This window comes from Portunus trituberculatus, chromosome 6, assembly GCF_017591435.1.
Source record: "Portunus trituberculatus isolate SZX2019 chromosome 6, ASM1759143v1, whole genome shotgun sequence".
In the NCBI taxonomy this organism is placed as follows: Eukaryota; Metazoa; Arthropoda; class Malacostraca; order Decapoda; family Portunidae; genus Portunus; species Portunus trituberculatus.
Window position 1 is genome coordinate 8,355,002 of NC_059260.1, and position 14,352 is coordinate 8,369,353.

Genomic DNA, 14,352 nt, shown 5'->3' on the forward strand with positions numbered 1-14,352 from the left:
CCAATTCATTAAATATGTTGGGTAAAAAAAATAATACTTTGTATGCTATTACGTTTATAAGGGCATACTCCATGTATTACTGTACAAAGTCAATGCAAGGGAATGTTGTGCACGGTAGCGCTAGTTTGCATGGCAGTTGTGGGGACGCTTGGTGCTGTAGTGGTGCGGGTAGTGAAGCTGCTACAGGTATAAGTGCTAAGGATGACTATGATGCTGCCAAACACGTGTCTTTCAAAGCACAATTCTTTAATTACATCTTCTAAAATCCGATGGTCGGAATCTTATACAATAGAGAGTCAGAATGTCATAGTCCTCCCAAACAGACATGCTCTATGACGCTTTTGTTTCAGCGATAACTTAAGACTTATCGTTTCTCCCACTGTCTGCCACTACTTTACCATTCACCACCGACGCTGTTCTTCTCTTTACCTCACCTAACATCACAATCCTCGTCACACTTTGACACAGCGTTCAGATAACAGCAGCATCTCCAGCCGAGGGCCAGGTTACATTAGGTTAGGTTCACTTCATTACTTACACTACTAATCCCTTCATTATAAATTATATACTGTATATTTCAATTAAAATAACAAAATCTCATATTTTTCCTCAGGAATAAATAGACTAAATCAAAATTAGCAAACTAGGCATTGCTAAACAGACCGCACTGGGACATTGTGTTGTTTAGTGTTTATAGTGTTTAGTGAGGAATACCTATCGTCTGCACGGCACATGTGTCCAGGGACACACCTAAGACATCACTTCCCATTGTCACTCTAATGTTCAAGGATCAGCATCAGCATTTCATATTATTACTATATGCTCACTGATCCAGCTCCGCACATTATACACACTATATCACTGCCTCTACTTTCACCAATACAGATACAGTACCAGTAGCAGCTACTTGTCCTGCTGTTCACACCGCCACCACCACCACCTCACCTTTCCTCAAATGCTTCTTGCTTCCTCACGGACAGCACCACACCAGACCAGTCAGTCAAGAAGTGACTCAGCCCAATGCTCTCCCTCATCTGTGTTATAGTCGTATACAGTACAGAGCTACATATGACTACATCCACATTCACTTCAGTTATGTTGTTTCCCTCTTAATCTCAGGTCTTCCATTCTTTCAACAGTTCACCATCTCACTTACTACACACGTCCTACATAGCCTTATTTTGTCCTCTTTTCATTCAGCACTATAGTCACCGTTTCATGTGTGTGTGTGTGTGTGTGTGTGTGTGTGTGTGTAATTCACCTCGGTCGCCTGCTGGTCACCCAACCAGTCTTCCCCATTACGAAGCGAGCTCAGAGGTCATAGACCGATCTTCGGGTAGGACTGAGACCACAACACACTCCACACACCGGGAAAGCGAGGCCACAACCCCTCGAGTTACATTCCGTACTTATTTACTGCTAGGTGAACAGGGGTTACACATTAAGAGGTTGGCCCATTTGCCTCGCCGCCTCCGGGACTCGAACTCGGACCCTCTCGAGTGTGAGTCGAGCGTGCTAACCATTACACTACGCGGTGTGTTTTTCACTGTTTGATCTGATGCAGTCTCTGACGAGACAGCCAGACGTTACCCTACGGAACGAGCTCAGAGCTCATTATTTCCGATCTTCGGATAGGCCTGAGACCAGACACACAACACACACCGGGACAACAAGGTCACAACTCATCGATTTACATCCCGTACCTACTCACTGCTAGGTGAACAGGGGTTACACGTGAAAGGAGACACACCCAAATATCTCCACCCTGCCGGGGAATCGAACCCCGGTCCTCTGGCTTTGTGTGTGTGTGTGTGTGTGTGTGTGTGTGTGTGTGTGTGTGTGTGTGTGTGTGTGTAAAGTAAGTAAGAAAGTAAAAATAGTTTATTGCCATTTTTAAGGAATACAGGCAGATTTACAATCAATAAACATGTCAGGCATGGTCTGTCGAGTCGAAACTCCTAAGATACACGGTTTTAATTAGAAATTATATGCAGTGAGAGCATAGCGTGTGTGTGTTTCACTGTTTGATCTGCTGCAGTCTCTGACGAGACAGCCAGACGTTACCCTACGGAACGAGCTCAGAGCTCATTATTTCCGATCTTCGGATAGGCCTGAGACCAGGCACACAACACACACCGGGACAACAAGGTCACAACTCCTCGATTTACATCCCGTACCTACTCACTGCTAGGTGAACAGGGGTTACACGTGAAAGGAGACACACCCAAATATCTCCACCCGGCCGGGGAATCGAACCCCGGTCCTCTGGCTTGTGTGTGTGTGTGTGTGTGTGTGTGTGTGTGTGTGTGTGTGTGTGTGTGTGTGTGTGTGTAAAGTAAGTAAGAAAGTAAAAATAGTTTATTGCCATTTTTAAGGAATACAGGCAGATTTACAATCAATAAATACTCGTATGTCAGGCATGGTCTGTCGAGTCGAAACTCCTAAGATACACGGTTTTAATTAGAAATTATATGCAGTGAGAGCATAGCGTGTGTGTGTTTCACTGTTTGATCTGCTGCAGTCTCTGACGAGACAGCCAGACGTTACCCTACGGAACGAGCTCATAGCTCATTATTTCCGATCTTCGGATAGGCCTGAGACCAGGCACACAACACACACCGGGACAACAAGGTCACAACTCCTCGATTTACATCCCGTACCTACTCACTACTAGGTGAACAGGGGCTACACGTGAAAGGAGACACACCCAAATATCTCCACCCGGCCGGGGAATCGAACCCCGGTCCTCTGGCTTGTGAAGCCAGCGCTCTAATCACTGAGCTACCGGGTGTGTGTGTGTGTGTGTGTGTATGAGCGAAACGAAAAAAAGCATATATATATGCACGTAGTTGCCTGTGGTAAACTTCTTGCCAATCTAGGCACATATATTTCATAATCGCAATACCTGGCAGACCCACACCAGGTAAAGGCTGCAAGCTTACTTTGATTGGTTAAACCCACTAAAAAAATAAGCCTTAAAGCTCCACCCTCCCCGCCTGGTCCATGCTCTGTCCCTCCCCGTGACCTCAGAACGTAATCACCTCATCTCGCTCTCCACCACCCTCGTGTGTGTGTGTGTGTGTGTGTGTGTGTGTGTGTTTCTTTGTTTTTATTTCTTCTTTGTATTAATTTCCTCCATTCACATAACAAATGTAGCATAGCAATCTCATTGATCTTCCACTTCCTCCTCCTCCTCCTCCTCCTCCTCCTCCTCCTCCTCCTCCTCCTCCTCCACCTAATCCTTCATATATATATATATATATATATATATATATATATATATATATATATATATATATATATATATATATATATATATATATATATATATATATATATATATATATATATATATATATATATATATATATATATATATATATATATATATATATATATATATATATATATATATATATATATATATATATATATATATATATATATATATATATATATATATATATATATATATATATATATATATATATATATATATATATATATATATATATATATATATATATATATATATATATATATATATATATATATATATATATATATATATATATATATATATATATATATATATATATATATATATATATATATATATATATATATATATATATATATATATATATATATATATATATATATATATATATATATATATATATATATATATATATATATATATATATATATATATATATATATATATATATATATATATATATATATATATATATATATATATATATATATATATATATATATATATATATATATATATATATATATATATATATATATATATATATATATATATATATATATATATATATATATATATATATATATATATATATATATATATATATATATATATATATATATATATATATATATATATATATATATATATATATATATATATATATATATATATGAGGAGGAGGAGGAGGAGGAAGTGGAAGATCATATGTATATATGACCACTTTACATTTTTCATTCATTTACTCATTTATTTTTCTTTTATTCATTCATTTTTTTCCATTGATTCATTAGTAGCCTATTCTCTCTCTCTTGTATTATATTATATTATATTATCGTTATATATTATACCATATTTTTTATATTTGTTTTATAACCATTTGTCAATGTAAATACCTTCATAAGTCATATTAACTAATGTTGACACTGGACAGTACAACATAACATCCTTGTTGCCATCTGCCATATTACTTACTTAGCCATTATTGCTCACCATTTTGACTGAAAACCTCTGCTTTAAAAATTTAAGGCCAACTACAGTCACATTAATCCTCACTATGTAACTCTCTCTCTCTCTCTCTCTCTCTCTCTCTCTCTCTCTCTGCTATAACAAAACAACGCGCTACATTCCTGACACACTAGATTATTGCCAACCACCTCCTTCACTGTTGCTTGTAAAGAGATGACCTTGAGTGCCAGTTGCGGGCTAACTCACGCTCATTGCCACCCCTTGTACCCCCTTCCACTGTCCTCGCACTCCTGGCACACTTGACACTCCTAACACCCTCTGTCCCTCTGTGTCTGCCTGCCTGGCTGCCTGCCTACCTGTCTGTCTGCCTGTCTGTCCCCGGAAATCCCGCGCTACATAGAATGAGTGTATCGTTAGTGTTTAGGGGTTTAAGTCTTATCTGTCTTCACCGCACCACTTCTGAAACCTGGTGGTGGTGGTGGTGGTGGTGGTGGCGGTGGTGGTGGTGGTATGATAATAAGTAAAATAAAGAGTGAAAGGACGCTGAATAATGACTGAATAACGTGGAAATGTGCGATGATTCCTGTGCCTTACCTTAATGTATGAAGATAATGATAGACAAAATAGAAACATAGACAGTAGCAGTAGTGAATCAGGTCTTGTAGTCACACACACACACACACACACACACACACACACACACACACACACACACACACACACACACACACACACACACACACACACACACACACACACACACACAGGGCTTCCCTTCCAAAGTCTCAACCTCTTGTATTGTGAAAAATAAATACAAAGTAAGTTTACCTGTTTATGTTATTAATTCACTTTTATTGTATTCTTTTTTAGTGTGTGTGTGTAACGTTTGTACATTGTTGTCTGTTGTTGCTGAAGAATGTACACTGCTGAACTTCTAAAGGAAATAATATTACTACTACAATAACAACAACAACATCAGCAACAACAACAACAACAACAACAACAACAACGACTATTATTACTCCCACCAATCATTATCATTATTATCATTATTATTATTATTATTGTTATTATTATTATTAATATCATCATTATTACTACTATTATTATCATAATTATCACTACTCCTATCATTATTGTTATTATTTTCGCTATTGTTATAATTACGAGTATTATCACTTTCGTTACTATTATTATTTTTCTATAATTTTCATTATTATCAAAATCATCATCATCATTAGTAGCAGTAGTAGTGGTTGGTGTGTGTGTGTGTGTGTGTGTGTGTGTGTGTGTGTGTGTGTGTGCAATTCACCACCACCACCACTACGGTCACCTGCTGGTCAACCAGCTAGCCTTCCCAATTACTGAGCGAGCTCAGAGCTCATAGATCGATCTTCGGGTAGGAATGAGACCACACCACACTGTGTGTGTGTGTGTGTGTGTGTGTGTGTGTGCCTTGTCCGAGCCTGCTCCTTCCTTCCTGTTCCGCAGGTCATCCTGACAGGCACTGCTTTACTAACACCAGCTGCACATTGCGGTACTTTTCAGACACAGTGGAGTGTGGCCAGCTACCATCACTAATAAGCTATACAGCCTTCACTTGCACGCCCTGCTCCCCAGCTGCTACACAAACCCACCACACTCTTGTCAACTCCTCTGGTATTCAGCCTCTCTCTTCCCCTCATCAAATCTCTAGCACACTATCTTCGGCCTTTTCATCAACTCCTCTCCTCTGACTGAACTGTCTTGGCTGTAATGTTTCATCTCTTGTTATCTCCTACGGCTACTTCCACGGTAACTGCCCTTCTCATCCTCCTAACTGCATGTCTCCCCTTCTCCCGCTGCTTCGCTGCTTAAGGCTTTCTCCATTCTCTCACCCCTATTCTCTCCACCTCCCTAATGCTATTAAGAGTCAACCAGTGTTCTTAAGTCTTCCATTTCTGTTACTTGTAAACTCTGGAACTCCCTACCTGCTTCAGTAAGTCCTTCTGCCATGACTTACATGCTGTCTATAGAGGGAGACTTAAAGACACTTCATGTAATTTTGATTTTGGATCTGCTCTGTGACTGTCATCTTTAGGGACTGGCATCTTCAGTGAGCTTTTTTTTTTCCTATCTTTTTTTCCTCCCTTGGCCAGAGCTCCTCCTAAGGTCGTACTGTACATAAAAAGAGAGCGGTGTCAAATTAACACTCCGGCGTCTCAGCAACACCACTATTCACAATACATCGTAGATTTTAAGGGTGTTTTCGTGATTCCAGTGACAGTTCAGTAAAAAGGAACGAGTGCTCACGATGACCCGGCCAGTCATGTCTGTGGCCCTGGACAAACTCAGGAACGAATACAACAGAGGTTCAGTGAACATAACACAGTGCAGAGTAGCTACGACAGTTTGGTGTCCAAGCTCTAGGGGCGAGAATGAGGTGGTGTGGGCATGTCAGTTAATGAAGAGAAGAGGTGAGAACGAGGATGTTGGGAGGAGGAGGAAGAGGAGGATGATAGATATGTAACTGTATGCCCGCCAGCAGGAGAAAGAGAGGAAGATCTGAGAGAAGGTTTAAGATGCAGTGAAGGAAGACATGCGTGTGTAAGAGGACTGCACACATCGGAGAAGGCTGATCAGCTGTGACGATCCTTATTTCACCAGAGAGAGAGAGAGAGAGAGAGAGAGAGAGAGAGAGAGAGAGAGAGAGAGAGAGAGAGAGAGAGAGAGAGAGATTAACAAAGCACTTCAGAACACGACCAGCAGTTCATTTCACTATTTTGTCTTGTGTGTATGAAATGTCTGCACAGACGTTGAGGGAGGAATGAGAGGAGAATGTTGTCCTTCCTTAGATACCAAACTATTGAAGAGAGTCTGGTGGAAAGACGTGTGTGTGTTTGTATCATGATTGAAATTAAGGAATTATGGGAATGTTGATTATTATTATTATTATAGCATAGTCTTCCTTGATGTGGTGAGCTTAACTTTGTCACTCGTTGCTTTTAAAATACTAAATATAAAGGAAACACCAGCACACACACACACACACACACACACACACACACACACACACACACACACACACAGACAGACAGACAGACAGACAGACAGACAGACATACACACACACACACACACACACACACACACACACACACACACACACACACACACACAAATTTTACATCCCCTTTACAAGACATATTAAACAGCCCTATATTACCTTGACTCTCTCTCTCTCTCTCTCTCTCTCTCTGTACAACCCTCAGCACACACGCGCACACGCACACTCACCAACACTGCGGGAGTGTCGTGGGCGGCGGGCGTTCTGTGGCAGGAAGGCGCGGGTCTCGGCGCGGGCTGGGGCGTCATCGTCGTAGTCGTGGTGGGCGTGTGCGTGGGCGTGGGCGTGAGGGGGTTTGCTCGGCGACAAGAACACGAAGTCGTTGTGGGAGGAGGTGGCGCCGCCCTGCACGCTGGGAGGGCGGCGAGCTTTGCTGGAGGAGGGCGCGGGGCCTCCCAGCACGTCCAGGCTGCGGGCACGGTGCTGGGGTGGGCGGAGCACTGGCATGGGCAGCACGGCCGAGGCGGCGGCGTAGCTGTGGCGTGTGCCGGGCGGGCGCGCCTCTTCGTAAGCCATGGCGGCTCGGCGGCTCTCTCACTCGGTCATATGGCGGCACGCGGCTCACGAGTCACGGCTCACAGGTCACAGGTCACGGGTCACAGCGGAACTTAACTGGTCCAGAATGAGGTCACAAGATGATTAGGAGTGACAGCGAGGTTAGGTTAGGTTACGAAGGGTTAGAAGAGGTCACAACAAGTAGCAGCGGGTCACAACGGAAGCTGAACAATTCACAGCGGATCACAACGTCATAGGTCACAGCGGGTCACAATTTGTTTAGCGTTGGGTCACACAGTATTCTGATCACAGTTGTCTCGACTGGGTTATGCTACGTCCACTTGGATCACAACTGGTCTCTACTGCTGGATCTACTGAAGCCTACATAGGTCACAGTGAATCTATAGACACCTGTACAGGTTACAGTGGTCTAAAAGTCACAGTGATGTCTTTAGTTGAGTCTACATAGGTCACACCAGGTCACAATATATTTCCATGCACAACTCAGAAGTACTACCAGGCCACACTGCTTCTCCACGGCTCGCACCGCTCTAGAAGTCACACAGGTCACAGTTGAGATTGACCACTAAGACAGATTTGGTCACACTGGATATATACAGGTCACCACAGGTCACACTAGGGTCTGCACATGTTACTGGATTCACACAGGTCACACAGGTCAAGGGGTGTCTTTACGGGGCCACACAGGTCACAAGGAGCCTTTCCAACTTGCACGGGTTGTACGTTTCGCAGCGAGTCACGCCAAATCAACACAGGCCACACCGAATGTTGACAACCTCGCACAAGTCACGAAAATGGTGAACTGGTGAACGGGTGATGTGAAGAACTTTTGATCTGGAGACTTGACTAACTTCCGGACTGACGAAGTGACGAACTGGTGAACTTGTGAACTAGAGAGGCTCTTGACGTTCTGGCTTGCGAATTAGCCAAGGACTGACTGGCGTGTGAGTCTTAAGTGGCTCCTCTCTCTCTCTCTCTCTCTCTCTCTCTCTCTCTCTCTCTCTCTCTCTCTCTTTAAACTGGTCTCAGGTCTTAACCGGTCTGTTGGTTCCCGCCCTTCCTTCCTTCCTTCCTTCACTCCTTCTTTCTTGTCTATCCAACGGAGTGTGCGCTCTGTGTGTATGTGTGTGTGTGTGTGTTTGGCGCTCTCCCGCCTACGAACACACACATGGTGGCTGTAACGAACTATTGATAAGATAAGATTATTGGGGCTTATCATGTGTGTGTGTGTGTGTGTGTGTGTGTGTGTGTGTGTGTGTGTGTGTGTGTGTGTGTGTGTATATGCTATCCAAACTTTCGGGAAGCGCTCTCTCTCTCTCTCTCTCTCTCTCTCTCTCTCTCTCTCTCTCTCTCTCTCTCTCTCTCTCTCTCTTTCATCTACCTACTCACCCACCCATGTACCCACCTATTCACCCACACACCCACCTACCCACTCGTATACACACACACACACACACACACACACACACACACCATAAACAAAACCGTCGTGAGAATAAAATTTGCTGGGGTGACAGAAGCAGGATCGCTTTGCCACAACTAATATTGGCAATGGAAATTAATTAGATTGCTCTCTTGAAGGTAATAGCGTCATGCACCAATAGAGACAGACAGATAGAGATGAATAGATAGATAGATAGATAGACAGGGAGATAGGGAGGAGGAGAAGAGGAGGAGATAGATAAATGGATAGATAGATAGATAGATAGATAGGTAGATAGATAGACAGTTATAGAGAGGAGGAGGATGATGATGATGATGATGATGATGATGATGATGAGAAGGAGGAGATAAATAGATAGAAAGATAGATAGAGAGTTAGTTAGAAAGATAGATAGATAGATAGATAGATAGACAGGAGAAAAATATATAAATAGATAGATAGACAGATAGAGATAGATGGATAGATAGATAGACAGAGTTAGTTAGATAAATAGATAGACAGATAAATAGTTAGTTAGAAAGATAGATAGATAGATAGATAGACAGACAGGAGGAGGGGGAAAAGGATAGATAGATATATAGATAGATAGATAAATAGATAGACAGATAGATATATAGATAAAGAGTGAAAGAGGAGGAGGCAGATAGATAGATAGATAGACAGATAAAAAATATAGATTGATAGATAGATAGACTCATAGGTAGATACATAGAGAGATAGATAAATGGATAGATAGATAGATAGATAGATAGATAGATAGATAGATAGATAGATAGATAGATGGATGGATAAATGGATGGAAGGGTTGATAGATAGGTAAATAGATAAATAGAAGAATGGATATATGGAGAAGGTAATGTAAGGTGAAGAAGCAGGAGTAGAAAGAAAAGGACGAGAACGAGGAAGAGGAGGATGAAGAGGAAGAGGAAGAAGAAGAGGAAAGGAAAAGTATGAAGAGGAAGAGGAAGAAAATGATGAGGAAAAGGAAGTAGGAAGTAAAAGTGAAGAAAAAGGAGGAAAGCGAGAGAGAGAGAGAGAGAGAGAGAGAGAGAGAGAGAGAGAGAGAGAGAGAGAGAGAGAGAGAGAGAGAGAGAGAACAATAGCATAATTCTTTTCAATAAGTCTATTACAGCGGATATTAATGTGTGGCTTCCCTGTGATATCTATAGGAGGAGGAGGAGGAGGAAGAGGAGGAGGAGGAGGAGGAGGAGGAGGAGGAGGAGGAGGAGGGAAGGAAATGGAGAAGGGATGGAAGGAAGAAGAAGAAGAAGAAGAAGAAGAAGAAGAAGAAGAAGAAGAAGTAGAAGAAGAAGAAGAAGTAGAAGAAGAAGAAGAAGAAGAAGCAACTTATTTTGTATCTTTCATCCTTCAATTTTCATTTACATATAGAATACATCTCCATCTCTCTCTCTCTCTCTCTCTCTCTCTCTCTCACTAGGAAGAGTAACACTTGAAGGGTCTCTTCCTTCAAACCCGGAAGAGAGAGAGAGAGAGAGAGAGAGAGAGAGAGAGAGAGAGAGAGAGAGAGAGGGGTGAGAGAACGTGTGTGTGTATGTATGTGTGTGTGTGTGTGTGTGTGTCTCTCTCTCTCTCTCTCTCTCTCTCTCTCTCTCTCTCTCTCTCTCTCTCTCTCTCTCTCTCTCTCTCTCTCTCTCTCTCTCTCTCTCTCTCTCTCTCTCAACACCAACATAAAATCCACAACGAAAGACGGAAAGACAAACAGACAAAAACATCGTGTGAAAAAGATAAGTAAGGGACGAAGCGCAATTAAATGTGACGCATTGAGAATCAGTCGAAACACTTCACTGAGCAACAATTACACCGTCATTAACCCCTTCAGTACCATGACGCGTGTCCACATTCACTCTACTTACTATTTGGTGACTTAATACAGCTTCGGAAACTCATGTGAGGGATTGAAATAGTGAAGACTGTGGCCATTAATCTCCTAACCTCCACAGACGCTTCTTAATGTCAATATACTGCTTCGGAAACTCATGTGAGGGATTAAAATTGGGAAGACTGTGGCCATTAATCTCCTAACCTCCATAGACGCTTCTTAATGTCAATATACAGCTTCGGAAACTCATGTGAGGGATTGAAATAGTGAAGACTGTGGCCATTAATCTCCTAACCTCCACAGACCCTTCTTAATGTCAATATATAGCTTCAGAAACTCATGTGAGGGATTGAAATAGTGAAGACTGTGGCCATTAATCTCCTAACCTCCACAGACCTTTCCTAATGTCAATATAATGGTCTAATGGTACACAAATCTCAAGGTAAAAATGTGTCCCAGTATTGAAGAGGTTAAAGAGGAGGAAAGGCGGCGCGGCGATGAGGTCATGCTACAAAAATGTCCTGTAGATAGGGAGATTATTGATGCCGTATATACGTACAAATCTATAGTAGTAGTAGCACATTCGAGGTCAGAAATAGCTTACTCTTTTTTTTTCTGGTTTATGTAAGGGAGGCTCTGGTCAAGGGCAAAGAGATAAATAAAGAAGAGATAAAAGAAAAGATAAAAAGGCAACTGGGTTTGTGAGCTCCAAATGAGAATTGTCAGAAAAAAATATGATGATAAGAATTGCGAAAAGTGTCTTGAAATAGTTGAACACAGAGACAGTGGCAGAGTTTACCTATCACTGCAGCTCTCAGTCACTACATGTGTTTAGTGATCCCCTCAACCATTACCCTCGCATTCTTAACTATCAACTAAAGCGAGTGATGTAGCCTGGAGTCTATATTGCCTGTTGTTTCACGTGTGTGTGTGTAATTCACTGTTTGATCTGCTGCAGTCTCTGACGAGACAGCCAGACGTTACCCTACGGAACGAGCTCAGAGCTCATTATTTCCGATCTTGGGATAGGCCTGAGACCAGGCACACACCACACACCGGGACAACAAGGTCACAACTCCTCGATTTACATCCCGTACCTACTCACTGCTAGGTGAACAGGGGCTACACGTGAAAGGAGACACACCCAAATATCTCCACCCGGTCGGGGAATCGAACCCCGGTCCTCTGGCTTGTGAAGCCAGTGCTCTAACCACTGAGCTACCGGGCCGTGTGTGTGTGTGTGTGTGTGTGTGTGTGTGTGTGTTTAATTCACCACGGTCGTCTGCTGGACACCCAGCCAGCCTTTCCCATTACGGAGCGAGCTCAGAGCTCATAGACCGATCTTCGGGTAGGACTGAGACCACAACACACTTCACACACCGGGAAAGCGAGGCCACAACCCCTCGAGTTACATCCCATACCTATTTTCTGCTAGATGAACAGGGGGTTACACATTACGAGGCTTGCCCATTTGCTTCGCCGCTTTCCGGGATTCGAACCCGAACCCTCTCGGTTGTGAGCCGAGTGTGTTAACCATTACACTACGCGGTGTGTGTGTGTGTGTGTGTGTGTGTGTGTTTGTATCTTGTCATCACCAGTCAAAGTGCTAATAGCGGAAAGCATTCGTGAAGTGCAGCGCAACTACGATATCCGCCATCCGTGTTGAGAGATGATTTGACAAAGAAAAAGAAAAGGAGAGAAAAAAATAGAAGGAAAACAGAAAGAAAGAAAAAAAAAGATAGAAAAGATAGCTGTAAAAGACGTGGCAGGAAGGAAACCCAACGTGTACAGGACACAGCGAGAAACTTAACAAGACAGCGAAGAGAAGGAGAAAGAGATGCAGAAATAGTTTTTATCTTTATTTTTTTTCTCCAAAGAGAGGAGTGGAGCAGAGGAAGCAGTGTGTGTGTGTGTGTGTGTGTGTGTGTTTATAGTTTCGTATGAAAAGACAGGACATTAGAAACTTTTTGATATATGAACGGCTCTAGCCAACAAAAACAACAACAACAACAACAACAACAGCAAAACAACAACAACAACAACAAAGTCTGCTGAAGGTGCGAGTCACTAACGAGCAAAGACCGTGAAATTGCCCTCCCTACCCTGCTTTGAAGAGCACTAAGACTCATGTTGAAGGAAAGAGGCCCCGTTTATGTAGTAAATGCCATTTATTAAACTTATACATTCATGTAAGAGGGGAAATCTGGCGAAGGGTAACAAAAATTATTGAACGAAAAGGCCCATTTAGATGCTGGTTCCCGAGCAAGTCCGAGAGAGTTACCAAATGAGTGAGATGAAAGTCTTGAAACCTTCCTCTTGATTGAGTTCAGGTCATAGGAAGAATACAGAAGCAGGGAGGGAGTTTCTCTTATTGACTAGAAAGCTTAACACGTAACTCCCTCCTAGTGCTTATGTGTCTGTAGCTTCCTTGAACACAACCTGCACTGACCACTACAACATAACATACCAAAGTAAGAGTCTGTCATGCACACTTACCATCATTAGAAGGCACTCTGGGCAAATGTCGTCTTCCAGGGTAGTGTTGGGCGGGTGGGTGGCTGTAACCCTTGCTGTGGCGGGCGTTGTTGTCGTTGTGGTGGTGGTGGTAGTCATGGTGGTAGCCGTGCGGGTAGTTCATGGGGTGGTGGTTGTGGGAGTGAGGCGGCATGGGTGGGGAGGAGTGGTGGTGGTGGCGATGGTGGTGGTGGTCGGACTGTGGAGAGGGACCCTGGGCATCGTGGCCTGGATAGTGCTGTGGGGGGATCGGGGGACGCGGCAAGGGTGGGGGGAGGGGACGGTGGTCGTGCTGAGGTTGGTATGATTGTCCATGATAATTGTCGTGGTTGGTCGTGCCGTAGTGACCACCTCCTCCTCCTCCTCCTCCGCCGCCGCCGCCGCCTCCGTCAGACCACTGGTTCATGGTAGGAGTGTTTGCTTAGTGCTTCGCGAGGCTCAGGGTTCAGTCGCGAGGTGTCGATGTGTTTCGTTGAGCGTGGCGCACGTGGCTGATGACTGAGCGTGGTGAACTATCCATATCACTATTACCGACTGGTGACTACTGCTCGCGGCAAGAAGGTCTCATTGCATCTTAATCTTGTTCTGTTTTGCTCTGTTTTTTGTTTTGGTGGTTCAGTTGTGTTTCGTTCGGTTCAGATGTTCCAATGTCCAGTATTTCTCTATATTTGAGTGTTTTTTAAT

The 14,352-nt window shown here is 42.9% G+C and overlaps 1 protein-coding gene across 3 annotated transcripts in view; it reads right to left on the reverse strand.

The window, feature by feature from the left end:
• The window catches only part of LOC123517149 (neuronal membrane glycoprotein M6-a-like), a 71,290-nt gene extending 57,201 nt beyond the window's left edge, over positions 1-14,089 (reverse strand). For 2 of the 3 annotated variants that reach the window (XM_045277117.1, XM_045277110.1), the window contains exon 1: positions 13,651-14,089. In XM_045277117.1, coding sequence (XP_045133052.1) covers positions 13,651-14,074 — 424 coding nt within the window. In that variant the 5' untranslated portion in view covers positions 14,075-14,089. Of the gene's footprint in view, positions 1-7,524; positions 8,859-13,650 lie in introns of those variants that run through there. The other variant, XM_045277127.1, reaches the window with a different exon arrangement.
• Between the last annotated feature and the right edge of the window lie 263 nt (positions 14,090-14,352).